The sequence below is a fragment of the Meriones unguiculatus genome, chromosome 11, assembly GCF_030254825.1.
Source record: "Meriones unguiculatus strain TT.TT164.6M chromosome 11, Bangor_MerUng_6.1, whole genome shotgun sequence".
Taxonomy (NCBI): Eukaryota; Metazoa; Chordata; class Mammalia; order Rodentia; family Muridae; genus Meriones; species Meriones unguiculatus.
The window spans coordinates 111,464,758-111,486,376 of record NC_083359.1 but is presented as its reverse complement, the minus strand read 5'-3'; the positions used below and the strand labels follow the sequence as shown (position 1 = coordinate 111,486,376).

The 21,619-nt window shown below is 50.0% G+C and overlaps 1 protein-coding gene across 2 annotated transcripts in view; it reads right to left on the bottom strand.

Annotated features, from left to right (window-relative positions):
* Lamb3 (laminin subunit beta 3) overlaps positions 1–21,619 on the bottom strand; it is a 152,863-nt gene that overhangs the window by 69,318 nt on the left and 61,926 nt on the right. The window contains exon 1 of one of the 2 annotated variants that reach the window (XM_060364954.1): positions 4,875–4,960. The exons of the other annotated variant lie outside the window; for it this stretch is intronic. Within the exon in view, the coding sequence (XP_060220937.1) occupies positions 4,875–4,941 (67 nt within the window). The 5' untranslated portion in view covers positions 4,942–4,960. Of the gene's footprint in view, positions 1–4,874; positions 4,961–21,619 lie in introns of those variants that run through there. 2 annotated transcript variants of the gene reach the window in all.

The window sequence follows — 21,619 nt, the reverse complement described above, 5'->3', positions numbered from 1 at the left end:
ACGCTCCTCCGGCTTCTCCAGAATTGGGGTGAACTAGACGGGGGTCAAGTGTCTCTGCTAAGGGAGCCCCTGCTCCTCTCCCTCCTCACCTACTCTCCCCGAAGCTCCTGCGTCATCTTGATGGTTGAAGCTCACCTACGCTGTGGGTAGGCACAAGGCCTCTGGAAAGCACTGGTCACTAGAGTGTCTCCTGTGAGGAAGAAAAGTCTGCTCACACACAGCTCTCGTTTCTGAAATTTGCGCTGAGGCATGATCAAGGCTGGAGCGAGCACCTGCGTGGTGGGCGTGGCTCTGCAGTTCTGCTCCCGCTGAGCTCACAGCTGACCAGGCCATGGGAGTCTCCAGGGCAGCCAGCGCCACGTGCGCACCCTGTGCCTGGGATGCAGGGATGCTGCCGGTCCCCGTCCTTTGGGGAGCCCGATGCTGGGACTGGATTGGCTCCCATTGCACACTTCTCCCTGCTGCAGGCTGGGTCTCCAGGAAGGGCCCCTTCCTGGGCCTGGCTTCACACACATTGTGCCAGGGGCCCACCAGCTGGTTCCAGGTTTGAATCAGGTCTTTTGACTCCTCCCAGAAACCAACCAGCTTGTGAGCAGGAAATCATGCCCCTCCTCAAAGAGGGGGGAATCCACAGAGGAAGAGAGAAGAGGAGGAGAGGAGGAGCAACAAGAAATAGGCAGCCAATAAGAAGGAGCCGCATTTACCTGAAGCCTCGTGGTAAGACTTTATGGAACTGTATGTTGTGTGCGATACTGTCACCATTCAGGGTTTCATACACAGCAAGGCCCCGAACACACACACACACGCACACACACACAAACACATACACACATGGTCATGCCTCCTTTGAAATAGAGCGTCTATTGAAACAACAGGTCTGAAAAGAAACCAACTTCTATGTCAATTTCCATTGCTGGTCAAAGAAGCTGTAAAAAAGCTGAGGGAGTTTTGGGATGTGGGGGGATGAGGTAAAATGCAGATGGAACAAGGATCTGGTGCCGGCCCCAGGAGCGGCCAATCCAGCAAATCGTTAGCAGGAATAAAAAGATCATCCTGAGTGAGGTATCCCAGAAGCAGAAAGACACACATGGAATATACTCACTTATAAGTGGATATTAGACATATAATATAGGATAAACATAGTAAAATCTGTACACCTAAAGAATCTAAGCAAGAAGGACCCTGGGTAAGATGATCAGTCCTCATTCAGAAAAGCAAATGGGACGGACATTGGAAGAGGAAGAAAACAGGGAACAGGACAGAAGCCTACCACAGACAACCTCTGAAAGACTCTACCCAGCAGGGTATCAAAGCAGATGCTAAGACTCATAGCCAAACTTTGGGCAGAGTGCAGGGAATCTTAGGAAAGAAGGGGGAGATGAAAGACCTGGAGGAGACAGGAGCTCTACAAGGAGAGCAACAGAACCAAAATATCTGGGCCCAGGGGTCTTTTCTGAGACTGATACTCCAACGAAGAACCATTCATGGAGATAAACCTAGAACCTCTGCACAGATGTAGCCCATGGCAGCTTAGTCTCTAAGCGGGTTCCCTAGTAAGGGGAACAGGGACCATCTCTGACATGAACTCAGTGGCTGGCTCTTTGATCACCTCCCCCTAGTGGGGGGGTGCAGCCTTACCAGGACACAGAGGAAGACAATGCAGCTAGTCCTGATGAGATCTGATAGGTTAGGGTCAGATGGAAGGGGAGGAGGACCTCCCCTATCAGTGGACTTGGGGAGGGCCATGGAAGGACAAGAGGGAGGGAGGGAGGGAGGGAGGGAGGGAGGGAGGGAGGGAGGGAGGGAGGGAGGGAGGGAGGGAGGGATTGGAAGGAGATGAGGGAGGGGCTACAGCTGGGATACTAAGTGAATAAACTGTAATTAATAATTTAAAAAAAAGAAGCTGCTAAGGCTGTGGAGCCACAGCGTTCGTGCGTTCTGGAGTCAGGCACAGCAGGCAGGGCATGCGCACTCCTAAACTGATGACAGACACCAGCACCAAGTCCCATCTCCTCTGGAAACTTGTCCAAAGGGCTGCAGACGCCGCCTGCAGCCAGTCAGCTGGGCCTCATGTCTGTGGTCTGAGATCAGAGCCGAGAAGTGGGGTTCCACTGCCATAGGAGGCCTCTCGAAGCTCCCCCTGCGGGATCCCAGCTCCCGAAATCCCAGTCCGGCATCTGCTCAGGACGCTGACCTCAGGCTTCACACAGCCGGTTCAGAGAGCGTCTCAGATGCTTCCTTCACATCAGGGAGTTAAAGAAACCCTAACGGGAAAGAAGTGCCTTCTCTCCTCACAGTGACCCTGACTCACTGGCCATCACTTGCCAGCCAGTCCAAAGGGCTTCAGTTACTGCTCTAATCAAAATAGCCGAGTGTGGCAGAAAACATCTAGACAAGGCATCTTTGTTTTCACAGCAGCCGGCTTCTTAAAAGTGCTGTTCCACCAACTTTTTCAAGAGCGTAACAGAATCTTTGTAACTATGTGTGTGTGTGTGTGTGTGTGTGTGTGTTTGTGTGTGTATGTACTGTATGTAGTATGTGGTGTATGTGTTACATGTTAGTGGGGGGGATCTGTGTGTTGTATGTGTGTGTATATGTGTGTGGCGTGTTTGTGTTGTGTGTGTCTTCAGTGACATATTTCTCTTTGGGATTTGTGACTCAAAAGCTACAAACAGGGTGGAGAGTAAGGGGGATAGAACACTCTTCTGCTTGTCAAGGGTTTAGCAGGATACAAAAATCAAACGAAAACTCTTGCCTCTTTCTTAATGCTCATTTGGGGAAAGCTGAAGCTGCCTGCATCCAATTTGTGTCTGGGAACAAGCCTCCAAGGTAATCTAATTTAATTTGTCCTGTCGCCAAAGGAGGCAATGGGAGCCACGTCTGGGCCTTCCGGAAGGCCGGCTCTATGCCTTTAGCAGAGGGGCGACCAGACCCTGCTTCTCCTGAGGATCAGCCACCCAAACTCACACGAAGATGCTGGCTGTCCCTAAGGCTCACGAACACGGCATCCATCTGCTGGTGGGCTGAGACCCAGTGACAACATATACACAATCCTTGGCTGGCAGGAACAGCCCAACATTAGTGTGAGCTCTTCCAGGGCCTGTTTCTTAACTGTTTGGACACTGGAGGAGAGAAGCAGACAGAAGTGGCTGTGGGAAGTAGAACAGTCCCATTCTTGTCACTGAGCCAGCAGCTCGTGGTCCCTCTCTGCAATCTGAGAATTGCCCTCCTTTGGTAATATTTTGAGTTGGCTCAGCTTTACAGAGGGAATACAATGGTGTTGTTTCTGGGTCTGGTGTTGGCGAGCCCTGATTTGCATGCTGCCCTATGGTGACAAGCAAGTGGTGTCTTCCTTGCTCTCTCTACTTGCTTTCTCTAGACTCCTGCTTGACACCCACATCCTCTCTTCTCGGAATGCCATTCCCCCAGCTGCACATCCAGAACCCACACTTATCCTTCAAATCTTGCTATGGGGACATCTCCCAGAAGTTCCCCCTGCTGCCCTGGACTGGCCTGAGCCACTGTACACTCTGTGAGGACCTATACAGGCTGCCCCACCCCCACCCCATTAATCCACTCACATAGACACCACACATTGTAGTTTCGGGATGGGGCACAGTTGACAGAGCCTAGGGGATGGGGCACAGTTGATGGAGCCTAGGGACGGGGCACAGTTGATGGACTGTTGGCCTGAAATGCACCAAGCCCTGGGTTTCTTTACCCATCATGGCATAGGGGCATAGTGATGTGTGTGTGCAGTTACAGCACGGGGCGGTGGAGGCAGGAGGATCAGAAGTTCAGAGTCATCCTTGGCTACATAGCAAATTTCAGGTCAGCCTGGACTGGAAACACAGCCTGTTTTCCCCATCAACAGCACTGTAGCAAGCCCTCCCGCCCAAGCTCTCCGTTCATGGACTGCTCCCTCTGAGCCTGATGGAACATTCAGAAAAGATCAGTCAGGGTTAAACACGGCATCTCAAAAAACATTTCTACCCCCTTACAAGAGCTCGGTCACAGGGGAAGAATGCTCCTGCTGGACCACAAGGGCAAAGAGAGGAGACATGGGGACTTAGCTAAGGGTAACCAAGAAAAGTCAGCACCGCTTCCAAAGACGGCCTGAGCCCTGGACGCCAGGTGCTCCAGGTGCTCCGAAGCCTCAGGGGAGAAGCGGGAGACCCTGGCCCCACCCCTGCAACACACTCACAGGAAGAGCACACTCTGAAACACCAACCAGAGCTAGAAAGCTAGAAACGGCAAGATTTAGACAAGGAGGCAGTCACACTATAAACCACGTGGTAAAGTTAAGATGGCGGCGAGACACTGAGGCACTTCATATACCACGTGGTAACCTATACATATGCGTTCATATACCTTATAAACATATAGGCACACACTTTAAACAAGTTTTATGAGGCCTTTCAGAACAGAAAACAGAAGGTAGACACAAACAAATACTGCACAGAGACACTGAGACAAAAAACACCCACCAGCTGGCCAAATTTCCCGGGACCAAAACTGACTCTTCTCAGGCAGGCCGAACATGGGCCTTACAGAAATTCCTCCAGGATGGGTCCAAGTCCCTTCCTGGGTAAGGTACTGTGAAAACAGACCTTCAGATTCCCGCTCTGGCTCCTCTGCCACAGAAGCCTGAGTGGTGGGTGGTTCTAGACCACCTCCAGAAACTGATGAAGTTGGGGGACGTTTCTCCCAACTTCAGTGACTGTGATTGTTTGACACGTCTGACCAAATCACATTTAGTCACTCATACAGATGCCTTGAGGCAGAATAGAATACAGAAGATAGGCGCCAACGGGAACACTGCACACTGCACAAAAGGACAATGACGGAGACTGAGACACAGACACGACACTTACCAGCTGATATGAGACCCTCCGGATCAGTCCTGAGGTCTTGGGGGGCCCTGCAATCTCGGTGGGACATCCAAATGTTATACCCACTTTGTGAGCCCCCAAAAGATCTACAGGAATCGACTCCCGGGCACGAGCAGCCTGGCCTCTGCACCTCTGCCAGCTCAGCCTGCCCCGCAGTACACAATGAAGGAAGCCATCCCCTCAGGAAGAACGCAGGGAAAGGGAAAGCTACAAGAGAGCGGGCGTACGGGGTCTCCCAAAGGAGCTGCCAGGCACCCGTACTCTCCCACAGCCTGGGCAGCAAACATGCACGCTTGGCCATGACAACCACCAAGGCAGGGTGAAAGCTCAGACACAGCAAACCCCACAGAGGCCAGCCCAGCAGGAGCAGCGTTCTCTGCATTCGGGGAGACAGAGCATCCACACGTGAGGACCAAAACGACATTTTAAAAGGACACAGAACACGAAAAAGGTCCTTGAAGGAAAGCTCAGCTGGGAAGATTCCGAATTGCCTGGATGGGACTCGGGGAGATGGCCCAGGAGAGCACCTGCTGAACGAGCACAAACCCGAGGCAGTTCCCAGCACGCCAAGAGCTTGTGAGGCGTGGACCCAGATCTCACGCTGAAAAGGCAAAGGAAGGCAGGCCCCAGGGGCACTCTGGCCAGCCGGCCCAGCTGAGCTACAAGCTCCGAATTCACAAGTTCCTCAGTGCAAACAATAAGGCAGAGAGCAACACAGGAGCCACTGAAGCCTCTGACCTCCACATGCCTCTGCATGTGCACCCAGACATACATGTATGTACCCAGCCACATGTATATGCACAGGAATATACACACGGCCACACGTATGTACACCCAGCCACACATGTATGAATCCACCTACACTACACAATTATGACAATGCTCCTGAAAATAAAATGCTCCAGAAAGAGAGAAAAGATGGGAGGAAAGATGAATATAAAAGATCAGCCTAGAATCTTATTAGCAATCTTGTAATAAGAACCAGGGATTGGGGAGTAAAGAGAATCCACCAACCTGGAAATACTTTCTGCAAAGTTCCCTGAGGCAAAGGACTTGAGAGTCCATTTGAGCAGCCAAGAGGGTACTCAACACCCTACAAAACAGAAACCAAATCCCCACCAAATAGAATTCTGGAAATGTTAGAGCCCAGAAAAGAATGGAACTGAGAAGTTCAAGAGAGAGAGAAAGCCCATGCGCCAACGCCTGGGACCCAGCAGCGTTTTGACTGCTTGGTGTTGGCACACGAGCTACACGCCTGAGCAGCAAGGCAGACCCTACACTTAGGAGGAAGTATCATCAGCCACGCACAGCGAAGGGACGTTAGCACAAGCGACCGGCTGATGGGACGCTGCCCTGGCTGAGGGTGGATGGATTCTTGCCACACAGCAATGTCAACATGTAAGCTACTGCTCCCCCAGTCAAACCCCTTTTCACATAAAAACGTCCTTCGGCCTTCCTGGAGAGGTACACCAAAAAAGATAAAAAGCAGGGTCCCCGGTGACTGCAAAGGGAGGTCCCCACATCGCCAAGCTCCATCCAGGCTGGGAGAGAAGAAAAGAGGACCTAATAGCCAGCAGGTGTGCCCTGTTTGCTTTGCTTGGCTTTCTTATCAGAGGGTCTGGAGCACACAAGCAGCCGAGAAAGCAGAGAAATAACAGTGGAGATGGTTGTTGACTCCCGAGGAAAGGCAAAGGACACGGCGAAGAAACGCTGATTGACAGTCCCATGGAAACGGTGACGCTACAGTATTGGGGCCTGGAAGACACCGAATGAATGTGTGGTTAAAAAAAAGTTCAGGTGTTCCTTATGGGAGATCAGCAATAACTTCTAAATGTCCCCAAAATGCTTAGGAGAATATTGTTTAACTATACAGAATCGAATCCCCCTAGCTCAGCAGGGGCTCTGGTAGTTTTAAAGCTATTGCTTGTGGGTTGGACGATGGCCTAGAGGCTTCCAGAGCCTTCAGAAACCGTGAGACCTTTTAAACATTCCAGTTCATTATGTTGACAGGAATACAAATGTATTTAGTGTATGTATGCAAACGTGTGTGTGCGTGTTAACGTGGGCATGGGTCATTCTGTGTGTACGTTTCTGTAGAGGTCAGAGGTCAGTCTCTGGTGTGGTTCCTCAGTGACAGACACCACCTCTCACTGAGCCCTGGTCTTGATGATTAGTCAAGGCTGGTGGCCAGGAAGTCCCCGGGATCCGCCTGTGTGCACCCCCACATACCGAGGTGGGATTGCAGGCGCCCACCGGCACACCAGCTCGTCATGTGGACACCGGGGATTGAGCTCTCTTGCTCATGCTCACACACAGGCACTTCACCAACTTTACCAGCCGGACCATCTTCCAGCAGCAAGAACCGAATCTAAAAGAGGCTTAACTGTGTGTGCTGTCATGCTGCTGCCCGGGGCCCCTAAGTTAATCCTCGGACTAGCTGCATAACTAAGGTACTGCCTAACTAGTTACTGTTAGTTACTGCCTAACTAGTTACTGCAGAGGTCACTGTTGAACAGGTTCATTGGGCCCCTCGGGATTGTATCCCAGGAAGCCAGAGCTAGAGCCTGGTTGAAGAGGTTAGTCCCCATGCAGGACTGTTGCCACCTGGGAAGGAAGGGATTGGCAGAGAACTGGGCTCCGTTCCGAATTCAGACCAGACAAGTGAGGGTTTTCAGCCAAACTGCAGGATGGCAATTGGTAGGTGGAAAATTACTAAGAGGAAACCTCAGGCTGAGGGAAGAGAGATGGAAGCAGCCTGGCAGGAATCTTGCTGAAGGCTGGCCAAGGTGACTACCATCACCTGGGGATGGAGGAAGGTGAGGAGAATGGAGGGAAACTGAGATCGAACATACTGAGGAGTGGGGTGGGGGCAGGGCTCTTGCCCAGTGAACCAGCAGGATCTTGAAAAGGCTGGATTTTGCAAAGAAGTGTGCACAAATGGGCCTTGCAGAAGCTCCAGGAGCCTGCTGGGCCAAACAGGAGCGACGCTTTGAGGAGCCTTGAAAAATGCACATTCCTGGATCCCACCCTTGACTTGCATCATTCATCAGGCTTGCTGGGGTCTGAGAATCTGTCCTCCACTTCCCAGGACTAGGGGTTGGGTGGGGTGGTATGGAGTGGGGTGGGGTAGTGTAGCCTAGTGTGTGTGTGTGTGTGTGTGAGAGAGAGAGAGAGAGAGAGCGCACAGGGAGGGGTCAGGAATGCTGGCTGTTTCTGAGCGTGTGTCACTGTTTACGAGTCTTTCTCCTCCTTCTCTTGCGTCCTTTTTTGTCCTGACTTAACCCGTGGGTCCCTCTGGATTATAGAATATTGCCAGAAATTAAGTCCCCGTGTCTCTGGCTTTAAACTGCTGCAGCGTTCTTCTTCTCTCAACCCTGGGGCGCCCTCTCCTGCCAGAAGTCTGTTAAAACCTCCAGGGTTCAAAACTCAACCTACGAAAACCAATCATCTTCGATATACTAATAATGTACTTGCTAAGAAAAAAAAATCAGGAAAAAGGAAATACCACTCACAATAGTTCCAAACATAAAACACCCAAGAACAAACCCAATCCAAAGAGGTGAGGACTGTAGAACACTGAAGAAAGAATTGAGAAAGACCTAGAAATGGCCGGCAGACTCGATAGTGTGAAATGGCTCTTATCAAAGGGAATCAGGTTCAGTGCTATCAAAATCCCAATGACATTCTTCACAGAACCAGGAAAAAAATCCTAAAACTTGAATTCATACGGAACCACAAAAGACTTCAAGAGAGCCAAAGCAACCCTAGGCAAAAAGAGCAGAGCTCGAGCCACTGTAATACCTGATCGCAAATTACATCTCAGAGTCACAAGGACGGAACCAGAACGAAAGCAGAGATGGGTAAGTGGCCCAGAAGAGAGAAGGCGCACATAAGCCCACACAGCTGCATCCACTTGACTGTGTGTGTGTGAGAGAGAGAGTGAGAGAGAGAGACAGTGTGTGTAAGAGAGAGAGAGAGACAGAATGTGTGTGTGTGAGAGAGAGAGAAACTGTGTGTGTGAGAGAGACAGTGTGTGTGTGAGAGAGAGAGTGTGTGTGTGTGTGTGTTCAAGACAGGGTTTCTCTGTGTAGCCCTGGCTGTCCTGGACTCTCTTTGTAGACCAGGCTGGCCTCAGTCTCACGGAGATCGCCCTGCCTCTGCCTCCCCGAGTGCTGGGATCACAGGCGTGCGCCACGGCCCCCAGCTACAGCCACTTGATTTTTAACAGAGACACAAAAGCTCACGCTGGGGGAAGTTCTTCAGCAGCTGGGAAGCTGAACAACAAGGATCACAATTAAATACGTTTCTGCCTTACCACACACAAAACTCAATAATGGATTAAAGGCTTTAGTACAAAATCAAAGTGCTCAAGAAAAGCCATAAACAAAACACTTCATGATATAGGCATGGGCAAGAACTTTCTAAAAATAACTCTAATTGCTCAAGAAGTGATTTCAAGATTGGCACGTGAGGTTGCACAATATTTGAAGGCTTCTTCACAGCAAATGAAATAAGAATGAAGCGACAGCCCACATGATGGGAGAGAATCTTTGCCAGCTACAAATTGAATTGGGGGGGGGGTAATATCTAGGCTAAAGAACCACAAAAATTAAACACCAAAAAAAGTTGTCTAGTCAGTAAATAGACTCAATAAATAAATACTGAATTGAATGGACAGTTCTCAAAAGAAGAAACAAATGGGCAGCCTTCCACATCCTGACCTGGGAGGGAAAGCTGAACCAAAACTGTTCTAAGAGTTCTGGGTCAGAATCATAAAGAAAACAAAGGACAACAAATGCTCGTGAAGACCACCGAAAGGCAGACGTGCTCACGAGTGTAGCCGCTATGGAGATTCGCACTGGGGTTCCTCAGAAAGCAGCAGGACAGTAGTTCTCCAGCTTCCCCCTCCTGGGCGTTCACCCAAGGACTCAGTCAGCAGACCATGGAGACCCTTGCATGTCCATTTCCCCTGCCGCACTAGTCAGCGTCCTGAGCCAGCCTGCTGGCCATCAATGAAGAGCAGGCAAAGACACAACAGAATTTTACTCATCCGTAAAGAAAATGAAATTATGACGTCTGCAGGAAAATGGATGGACCTGGAGAGTATTATATTAAATTAAGTAAGTTATCAGAGAGAGGACAGATTTTCAAAACCTTATTTGTGGAATAGAGAGTTAAAGAGATGTGAGCAGGTGAGAGAGAGAAGTGTGTGTGTGTGTGTGTGTGTAAGATATGAAAGGAGAAAGGGAGCTATGAGAGGAGACAGGATCTAAAGGGAAGGAGAGGTTGGAAGGAGATGGTAAGGGAATATGTGAACGAAAGCAGAAAGGGGCATTTGGGGGATGAAGCGGCAGCAGGAGGGGAAGGAGCAGAGAAGAGGGTGGAACAAGAGAGAATAAAGTAGAATGACATATAAAATGACATGTATAAAAACGACCCAGTGAAACCAGGTTTTATGCTAACCCCCCTCCCCCCCATAAAGCCCTTGATCCTTCAGCATCCCAAGCCCAGAAACTGCCCCTGTCCCCTCCCTATGAGTCACTTCTCAGGGCTGCTGCCCACAGACTCCATGGACCTTCCTGTCAGACGTACAATGGAAAATTAAACATGGGAAAGACTCTCTTTTTGGATAAAGCACGTTGAGTTGGGAAGTGAGGGAAACAAGAGTGAAAGTCTGGGTGGTCAGGCGAGGGGGCGGCATGGGAGGAATCCCCACCTTCTTTTCTTCATCCTCTCCCAGGATTTATGAATATCTGGGGAAGCTGCATTCATCTATGTTCCAAAAGCAGAAGGAAGCAGACGAGCTAAGCCAAGAAGCTCCCCAGGCTTGGAAGCAGACCAAAAACTTCAATATCCACTCTTGTTTTTCTGACACTTATGCATGAGCTCCTTTGCCAGAGCCACGCACCATGTCGGCTGGAATCAGACTCCATAAATCATATCCTTCCAAGGTCTGACTTCATTCTTCACAGAATCTTTCTCTCAGTGAGAAGATGCTCAGCAGAGCAGCACATGGCTCAGGAATATTCAAACGAAAGCTTAACTGTTGCTGCCTCTTGCTTCTGAAGGTCCCTCAAAGGGCACACACACATATATACGCATATACACAACACACATACACACATACATAATACATACATATACACAACACATGCAATATAACCTATAAACACATATACAATACACACATATAGACAACACACATGCACACATACATATACACAACACACACAATATAACATATACACAACACACATATACACCCATACACAATACACACATATTCACAGCACACACAATACACATGCGTATACAACACAAAGACAAACACATGTTCACACATAGCATATTCACATATACAATACGCACACAAGCACATGCTCATGCATAAACACATAAACATGTACCCACATACAAACAAAAACACATTTCTATATAAACAATACCCAAACAGTCATCCAGTCACACACATACATGCATACACAAGTACAAGGCTCACACACAAGTATCCTATTTCCTCACACGCCTTCACTCTTCAGCTCAGGATTCCTCCTTCAGTGACTTCACGGTCCTCCTCACAGATGCTCTGTGACTTCCGTGGGCCATGACCACAGTGTTCCTGTCCTGTCCCCCTCTGCCTAACCTCTGTGACCCTGGAGATTTGTCGCTTTGGGTGTCTGTGTCCCTTGAGTCCTGCTGCTGTTGGCTCTCACCTTTGTCCCTCAGGGACTTCCTCCACGACTCAGGGTATATGTCCTCCAGCCTCCACTTTCTTCCTGTCAGTCTTAATTATGCCTGTAAATTTACGTTTATAAATTATAAATTTAAGCTGGTTTAATTTTTCCAAATCCATATTTGCAGCCTGGACATTTGCTGAACTAAAAATATCTATCTACCAGATACCTGCATCTGATCCATGTCACCATCAGTACATGACAGATGTTCACTGGACACCTGATGAGCCAAAGCAAGGTGCTTACACTGGAGGTGCAGTGCTGGGAAGGCTGGGCTGGTCACAGCAGCTCTGGGCAGGATGGTCGCTGCAGCTCTGGGCAGGCTGGGCACTGCAGCTCTGGGCAGGCTGGGCTGGGCACTGCAGTGCTGGACAGGATGGGCACTGCAGCTCTGGGCAGGCTGGGCACTGCAGCTCTGGGCAGGCTGGGCTGGGCACTGCAGTGCTGGACAGGATGGGCACTGCAGCTCTGGGCTGGGCACTGCAGTGCTGGACAGGATGGGCACTGCAGCTCTGGGCAGGATGGGCACTGCAGCTCTGGGCAGGATGGACTGGGCACTGCAGTGCTGGACAGGATGGGCACTGCAGCTCTGGGCAGGATGAGCACTGCAGCTCTGGGCAGGCTGGGCACTGCAGCTCTGGGCAGGCTGGGCTGGGCACTGCAGTGCTGGACAGGATGGGCACTGCAGCTCTGGGCAGGCTGGGCACTGCAGCTCTGGGCAGGATGGGCACTGCAGCTCTGGGCAGGCTGGGCACTGCAGCTCTGGGCAGGATGGGCTGGGCACTGCAGCTCTGGGCAGGATGGGCTGGGCACTGCAGCTCTGGACAGGATGGGCTGGGCACTGCAGCTCTGGGCAGGATGGGCACTGCAGCTCTGGGCAGGATGGGCACTGCAGCTCTGGACAGGATGGTCACTGCAGCTCTGGGCAGGATGGGCACTGCAGCTCTGGACAGGATGGGCTGGGCACTGCAGCTCTGGGCAGGATGGACTGGGCACTGCAGTGCTGGACAGGATGGGCACTGCAGCTCTGGGCAGGATGGGCTGGGCACTGCAGCTCTGGACAGGATGGTCACTGCAGCTCTGGACAGGATGGTCACTGCAGCTCTGGACAGGATGGTCACTGCAGCTCTGGACAGGATGGGCACTGCAGCTCTGGACAGGATGGTCACTGCAGCTCTGGACAGGATGGTCACTGCAGCTCTGGACAGGATGGTCACTGCAGCTCTGGACAGGATGGGCACTGCAGTGCTGGACAGGATGGGCACTGCAGCTCTGGACAGGATGGGCACTGCAGCTCTGAGCAGGATGGTCACTGCAGCTCTGGACAGGATGGGCACTGCAGCTCTGAGCAGGATGGTCGCTGCAGCTCTGGACAGGATGGTCACTGCAGCTCTGGACAGGATGGTCACTGCAGCTCTGAGCAGGATGGTCGCTGCAGCTCTGGACAGGATGGTCGCTGCAGCTCTGGACAGGATGGTCACTGCAGCTCTGGACAGGATGGGCACTGCAGCTCTGGACAGGATGGTCGCTGCAGCTCTGGACAGGATGGTCACTGCAGCTCTGAGCAGGATGGTCGCTGCAGCTCTAGACAGGATGGGCACTGCAGCTCTGGACAGGATGGTCACTGCAGCTCTAGACAGGATGGGCACTGCAGCTCTGGGCAGGATGGACTGGCACTGCAGTGCTGGGGAAGGTGGCTGGGCACTGGTCACTGGCCTTTGGCCCTCCCAGAAATTCAGCTATCAATATGGAGGAGAGTTAGGAATGAACGGGGAGTTGGTTAGGAAGAGAAGTGGCCAGCTGTGGGTACACCCTGTCTGGTCCCAGGGACAGTGAAGGAGGCCTCCCTATAGGACTTTGAAGGGTAGTCTCTGAAGGACAAGACTGAGTCAAGTAGAGAAGAGACTCCTGGGAAGAGGATGTGAGCTTTCTGAATTTTATCTCAAGAACCGTGAGGAACCACTGGATTCTTCCAGGCTGAGAAACACACTGATGGTCACAGCATGACCTGGGTGGAGCACTGGGGAACTGGTGATACCCACAGGACTTTTTTGTATTCTTAGAGTTCATAAATTATGTTTTCATTCTTGAGTACATACCAAGTATTTTGCAATCATCTTTTAAAGAGGAAAAATGGTCTGAATTTAGAAATGGTGACGTGTCAGAGGGGGGTGGATTGCTCAAGCAGAATCAGCAGTAGCCTTAGGTTGAACAGTCACTGTGAAGCAGCATTGGAAGATGGTTCTGGAGATGCTTAGAAGGCAGCGTTGGCAGGGAGAAGTGTGGCGCTATGAAGAGGAAGGCACAGAAAGGCTGCGGGCTGTCAGTTGATGGGGGATGGCAGGGAAGGGTCTATTGGGTAATAAAAATGGTCTAAAGTTGGGTTGCAATGACAGCTTCCTATCTCTGAAAATTATTAAAAATCGTCCTATCACATACATAAAATGAGGTAGTTTTCTGGTAAATATTGTGCTTCAACAGTAGAATTGCTAAAAAAAAAAAAAAATAGTTTGGACCATCAAGAGGGCTCAGTGGGTGTAGGTATTTGCAGCCAAGCTTGACAACCTGAGTTCAATCCCCAAGACCCATGGCAGAGAACTGACTCCCACAAGTTGTCCTCTGACCTTCACACATGTAGTATGGCATACACACACACACACATACACACACACACACACACACACACACACATACACACACCACATACATGCAAACACGTACACACTAAACAATAAATAAATAACATGTAAAAATTAAAAACAGGTCATTTTCAGCATGTTGAATTTGAGGTGTGCCTGAGGCTTTCTAAAGGACTGATCCAGGCCAACAAAAGGAGAGGGGAGAAAAGAGAGAGAGACAGCAAGAGTTACCAAGAGTCAGGCAGCAGAGGGAGGTGTGGCAGAAGAATTTGGTGGGTTCTGAGGATGTGATGGTGAGGTTGGACACAGCTGCAACAGGGACATTGCCAGGCAGGGATGGCACAAAGTCAGATCCCAGAGGGCAGGGAGGGATGGATGAGCCTGAAGAGGTGTGTTTTCCCAAGCTTTCCCACTCAGACAATGAGGGGTTACTGGGGAGCAGCAGCCTCCTGGGGTGGGGAGAGAGAGGCACCGTGCTCAAATCTGCATTACTAGAAAGAAATGGCCAGAACCATCCACTCTAGCAGTGGCTGCTCAAGTCCCCAAAGGTGTGGTGGTGGCTCTCTTTCTCAGTCTAGCTTCTCATCTTGGAACCACTGCACAAATTTTAATGCTCCAACATATGGTGCTGTTTGCAGTTCCCCAAACACGCCGTTCTCTTCCACACCTCCCTTCGTTTTCTCCCGCAGCTTCCTTTGCATGTCCCACTGTCCCACGTGTCCCTGGAAGCGATCTCAGTGTTCATATGCACTCTTCGTCCTCTGCTTGCACACAGTTCAGTGTGGACCAGGGATGGGTTCTTTCCGAGCTTTTCCTGCATGCTCACCCCACATGTGGATGATCTGCTGTCCTCTTCACAGCCCCCCTCACTGTAGACTTCTGACAGTGCACATTTATCATTGGCTTCTGCGTTGTCTTATAATACCTGGCCTTTTTATTCACCACACTTGACCCATGGTGCTAAGTTAGGGTTTATTGTGGTGAAGAGACACCATGACCATGGCAACTCTTATAAAGATAAGCATTTAACTGGGACTGGCATATAGTTCAGAGGTGTCGTCCATTATCATCATGGCAGGAAGCGTGGTGGCACTCAGGTAGCATGAGACAGGGCTGAGACTTCTACACCAGGGGTCAACAGGCAGCAGGAAGAAAGAGTGAACCACTGTGTGTGTCTTGAGCTTCTGAAACCTCAAAGCCCAGCCCACAGTGACACACTTCCTCCAACAAAGCCAACAAGGCCACACCTCCTAATAGTGCCTCCCCATGGGCCTATGGGGGCCATTTTAATTCAAACCACCACATTCCACTCCTTGGCCCCATGGCATCCTAGCCAATCATAATGCAAACTGCCTTCAGTCCAACTTCAAAATTCTCCATAGTCTATCACATCCTCTACAGGATTAAAAACAGATAAACCACAGTTCAAGGTCTCCCGTATTCATGGCACCCTCTTAACTATAATCCCCTGTAAAATCAAAACAAAAAAGCAGAGCATATACTCCCAACATACAAGGGTACAGGATGCACACTGCTGCTGGAAAAGGGAGAGGAGGAGCCTAGGGAGGAGATATTCGTCTGAAGCAGGACAAAACCCAGTGGTGCAAACTCCAAACTTTGCATCTCCAGGTCTGATGTCAAAGAGCTCTTCATATCTCCGACTCCTTTCAGTCTCATTGGCTGCCACACACCTCCCTGTTGGCTGGCCCCACTCCCTGTTAGCGTCTTTCCATGGCAGGTATCCCATGGCTCTGGGATCTCCAATCCAGGCTTCACCTTCACAGCTTCACACAATGGCCCCTCTGGGCCTCTGTGCAGGGGCACCCTGACAAATGCCTGGCCTCAGCAGCTTTCCTTAGTCATGGAGGGAGATTCCACAACCCCTTTCTTCTGTCCTTGACTCTAAAGCCAGAACCATGTGGCCAAAGCTGCCAAGGTCTGCTGCTTGCTGGGACTGGAACATGGCCCATTTGCTCAAATGCATTTTCCCTATAGGTCTGCATAAGACTGGCCACTAATACCCACAGTCTAATAAGACAGTCAGTGCTAGATTGTTTGGGAATGTCCTCTGCCAAAGCTGTCAATCTATAACTCTTCAATTGAGCCTCAGGCAGATTTTTTAGACAAGGGCAGAAAGCCACATTCTTTACCAAAATATCACAAGGACGATGTGTAGGCCACATGATAATATTCTTCTCTGAAACCTCTTGAGCTGGGCCCACAGTTCAGATCACCCTCAGCACCACTGTCTTCATGTTGCTACTAGGATGGCCCAGTAAGCCAATGCTTAGAGCACTCCACCGCTTACCTAACCCAAAGTCCTAAAGCCCACATTCCTCCACACAAATGCCACACGTGGTAAATACCTTAATAAATTCAGCAGGTAACTCTTCCCCTCAGCCTCCGTGGACAGTTGCCCCTTTCCTACTGAGGCCCTAGCTGTGACTGCCGTGGTTTGACTAGGAGTGGCCCCACAGATTCATGTGTGTGAGCACTTGGCCATTGGGGGTGGCACTGTTAGGAGGTGTGGCCTTGTAGGAGAAAGTGTGTCACTGTGGGGGAGGGCTTTCTATGTTCCAGCTACATCCAGTGGGACACACAGCCTCCTTCCGCTGCCTGCTGATCAAGATGTAGAACACTCAGCTCCTCTCCAGCACCGTGTCTGCCTGCATGACGCCATGATGATTTTGGGCTAAACCTCTGAAATCGTAGGGCAGCTGCAGCCAAATGCTTTCCTTTTTAAGAGCTGCTGCCGTCATGGTGTCTCTTCACAGCAATGGAAACCCTAGCAGAGACCGCACTGTTGGGCTCTGCTTCGGTGATGGCGGCTGAGACACTCAGTCACCAAGGCCCAGGGTGGGTTCCGTCTCTATCTGAGGCAGAAGTTCTCAGTGTTCGCAGGACTGTGGCTTCCCTGCTGCCGTGATGACCTGAGATCCAGGACACAGTCCATCATGGTGGGTAAGTCATGGCAGCAGGAGCTGGAGGCAGCTGAGTAGTCAGAGAGCAGACAACAGTGATCCTCTCTGTCTGCCATCCCTTATCTATTCATCATGTATCAGTTATGTGTTTTTTTCATCAACTGTTATCTAGCTACCATCTCTATCATCTATCTATCCATCCATCTATTATCTGCCATCCAACATCTCTTGTCTATATATCCATCATCTGTCATCTCAGCCTTCAAAGGTTGCTACATTTATTGATGTACTTATGTGTGCGTGTGCGCATACGTTCCTGCCAAACCACGTGGCTGGAGGTTGGAATGCCATCGGCAGGACTCCTTTCTCTCCTTTTCCATCTGGCCTCCCGGTTCAGACCTGGCTTGTCTGGCTTTGCAGGGGGTACCTTTAGCCACCGAGCCTGGCCACCTCACCTATGGAAAGGGGCATACCTGAGCATTAGTCATTGATTATCTGAAACCTAGATTTAGTTGGGTGTCTTGTGTTTTCTTTGGAGACATTAGGAGTGACAGTATATGACAGTTAGTGTTGACTGTCACTTGACAGGATCTGAACTCACTGGGGAGACGAGCCTCCAGACAGAGCTCACGGGGTATTCGGCTTCTGGATGGCCTCTAGGGAGGCCTGTGAGGGGTGTCTTGACAGGGTTGGTGGAGGCAGTACCATTCTCTGGGCTTCGGTCCTAGACTACAAAAAAGGAAGAGGCTAGACCAGCGAGGGGGTATTAGTCGAGCTTAAGCCCCAGGTAAATCCTCTAACTTTAATGTGGGCTGCCCCAGTCACAGTGAGTTTTGTCAGTTAATGGGATAACAGCAGTGGAGGACAGCAGTTCGTCAGGAAACCAGGAAGATGGCCTCAGGAAGGGCCAGAATTTGCTCTTTGTTTTTATGTTCTTCCCCCAGCAGTAAGGAGTTCTCTTTCTCTATCGCTCATGCAATGGTACTAACATAGATAGCAACTGTCCATGTGTCAATGGTGGGTTTTGAGTTTTCCAATTACATGGATCGTTGGCTTGAACACAACATAAATCATAAAAGAGGAAAGAGCAGCACTCCCTCCCCGCCCCTCATCTCTGAGGCTGCTTAGAGCAGTGGGATTGGAGAAAACTATTTCCCCCTCCCTGTGTGCATTCCGCTTAGACAGCAGGGGCCCTGGATGAGGAGACCTGCCCCTCCCTGACTCTGCACAGGGACCAATGCAGACCATGAGCAGTAGTAAAGCAAGAAAAAAGCAGTGCTGGGGGAAGGAGGAGGAGACAGTTGGAAGTTTTGAGGGGAAATTTTCTCTGGGCAACCTGGCAGGGCCAAAAGGATTAGGATCTCAGAAGGCTAAGCTTTAAGCCAGAGTGGGTCTCCACCAGAGAAAACCACTGATCAATACAGGGAAACAAAGCTGGCAGAAACCCGGAGACAGTCACACAGGGTGGCGCCCCACCCTCTCAAGCCTGAGCAGACAGAGGGGCTCCGCTGATGTCTCACATGTGTCCCGGACATTTGCTTAGTGGCCAAGCCCAGACACACCTGTGTGTCCAGCAGCGGGCATCCTAGCGGCTGGTCCTAGTCCGGGACCTGGAACACCTCAGCTTGTGCAGCCCCGAGGAGGGGAGCTTGCTTGCTCTGGGGGGACCCTGGGACCCCTGGTGTCTCAAGGCCTGGTCTCTGGGGAATCTCCGTGGGACCTCCAGAAAAGTGGGTTATTCACCAGAGAAGATCACTCCGACACGGGTCTGAGCCAATAGAAAGTCTGTATTAGCCAGCTACACTGGGTATTCGGGACCCCATTGTAGACTGAGCCTTTCTCAGGGTGAGCTTTTAAACACAAAAACCATAGCCTGGGTAGACGTACTTTTGTTAACAAGCACAGTCAGCCAGAAGCAAAACTGCAGAAGCCCCAAAGCAAGGTTAGGACATTTGGAGACTTTCCCAGAACTACGGACTTTGATAAATTAGGTCTTTGTTTTCATTTTTGCAGGTGGTGCTGTCTACATGAGGAGTTTCACAGCCTGAATGGTACTTTCATCATGGAGTCAGTGGTGCTAGGGTCTGGGGCCTGTTACACGGCTGAGACATTTCACTTTTCCAAAGGCTGCAAGCTGTGTAACCCTATGCCCTGTGTGTGGAAGTGAGCCCTGTTACTTTTTAATCTAAGCAACATTGACTAAACTTCTGCATCAATGTCAACTGGGAAAACACATGAGAAAGTTCTTTGACACGGGGACTGGTCAGGTAGCTCAGTAGGGAAAATGTTTGCATGCGTGACGGGAACCCAAGCTTGATTCTCAGAAATCTCAGCGTGCAGCCTGTGCTTGTAATCCCACAGCTGGGGGAGCAGAGGCAGGAGGATTGGTGGGACTCTCTGCTGAGAGAGCCTGGCCAAACCAGTAATCTTCAGGCTTAGAGCAAGACCCTGTCTCACAAAGCAAAGTGGATAGCTCTTGAGAAAGGACCTCCAGCCTCCTCACACACCTGCATTCCCAAGTACACACATGCACACACACACACACAGTTTTTTTGGCACTGGGTGTGGTGGTATACAGCTGTAACCCAGCACCTGGGAAGCTGAAGCGGAAGCCTCACAAATTCACATCAGCCTGGGTTGTGTAGCAAGACCTTGTCTTAAAATACCAGACAGCAACAAGCTTCTCTGATAAGCTTCAAAGGTGTAAAGTCTGAGACTCAAGTGTTTGAGGCCTGCTAAAGGCTGATGCATCCCCACTGTTACACACCCTTTCTACTTAGTGCATTTTATATGACAGTTCTTCATTCTAAGTCCTGAAACTCGGGACATGGGCTCTTTTGCTGTGCTGACAGCATGATAGCTACAAGGGTCTCTGATGAGCTGAGTAGTTCCAGGGTTAACCTGTCTCCTGAGAGACAGTGTGGCCTCTTGCTGACTTGAGCCACTGGCCAGCAACCCCTGCTGCAAATTTTGACATCTGCAGCCCCCAGCCTGCCATCCAGCCTGCCACAGTCACAGCCATCTGTGCTTTAAGTTTCTGTTTTCCATGTGAAACTACAGCCCTCTCTCTGGCCCTCCCTCTCTCCCTCTTTCTCTTTTTCCCCTCTCCCTTTCTCTTTATCATTCTTTTTTCTCTTCTTTCTTGTTTTTCTGATTTCTTCACCCTATCTTTCTTCTGTATCAGCATCATATTTTAAAACAACTCTTTCTTGTTCCCTATAATTTCACTGTTAAGCACATTTTTAAAACATATTCTCTAATTCTCTGAATCCAAGTCATGATTTCTCTGCTACTGCTTTGAGGTTAGGAAGGAAGTCTCATTTGCTCCCTCTAGGGGAGAAAACATAGCTCTGTCTGTCATGTGTCTGAAAGCTCTCTCAGGCCTGACCTTGCTGACAGCATGGAGGCAGCTCCCACTTACATCTCAGCCTTTCTAGTTCTGTCTTCTTGCCCTCAGCTCCAACCCTCCACTGTCCTCAAACCATTACTGTCTTCTGGAAGCAACCCTCACAGCTGTGGCCTTTGTTGACAAATTGTTTCATCTCCTCTGGGCCTTAAATTATTTTCCCTTGCTCTGAAGTGAAAAATCGCTGGATATTTCCAGATACTGTTTTAGGGTCATAATTTGGTTTCTCCGAATGCTGAATAATTCTGGGCTTTCCCATCTGTAACCTCCATCTCTCCTCAGAGGACAGATAGTCACTCTTGACACTCCAGCTTTTCCACAGCTCCTTGTAGCTTTTAGAGTCCAGGATTTGCCTCATCTTGGGATGGTTTTTACCATTTCGATGATTGGTTTTAAGTTAAAAACTTAACAATGATGAGTTTTAAATTCTTTGAGGACTATTCTTTAATAAAACCTTGCTATATATAAATATGGTTATTTCTGTCTTATCATAATAAATTCTTAATTCCTGGGGTGTCTCTTTCCTTCTTTTGGATCATTGTTACCTGGATGTTCTATGCTAGTTTTGCTCTAAGCAGGCTGGGTCCCTTAGGACCTTATGGCAATAGTCCTGAAATCCCTGCTGTTTGGAAGGCTGAGGCAGGAGGATCACAAGTCTGAGGCTACAGTGCAAGTTCAAGGTCAGCCTGGCAACTTGCTGAGACCCAGTCTCAAAGCAGAGGTAAAAAGAGGTTGGCACGGCAGCTCATGAGAGAGCAGTCTGGCTCTCTAGATCTTCTTCGGGTCTGACCTCCTTTTCCCCCGGCATCCCCATGCTCCTTGCTCCTCCACAGCATTTACATAACCCAGTTTAACAACCTGCTGCCTTTCTTCCTGTTTTGGCAGCCACTGTCTCTTCTCTTTTCTCTGTTAAAGTAATAAGGGTACGTTCAACTGCGTTTGCCTGAGAGCCTTGAACTGAGCCTGGATTTCCCGCCATCTGGGTCTGGCTGGTTTGCAGCTTCTCTTTGATATTGTAATGCTTTTT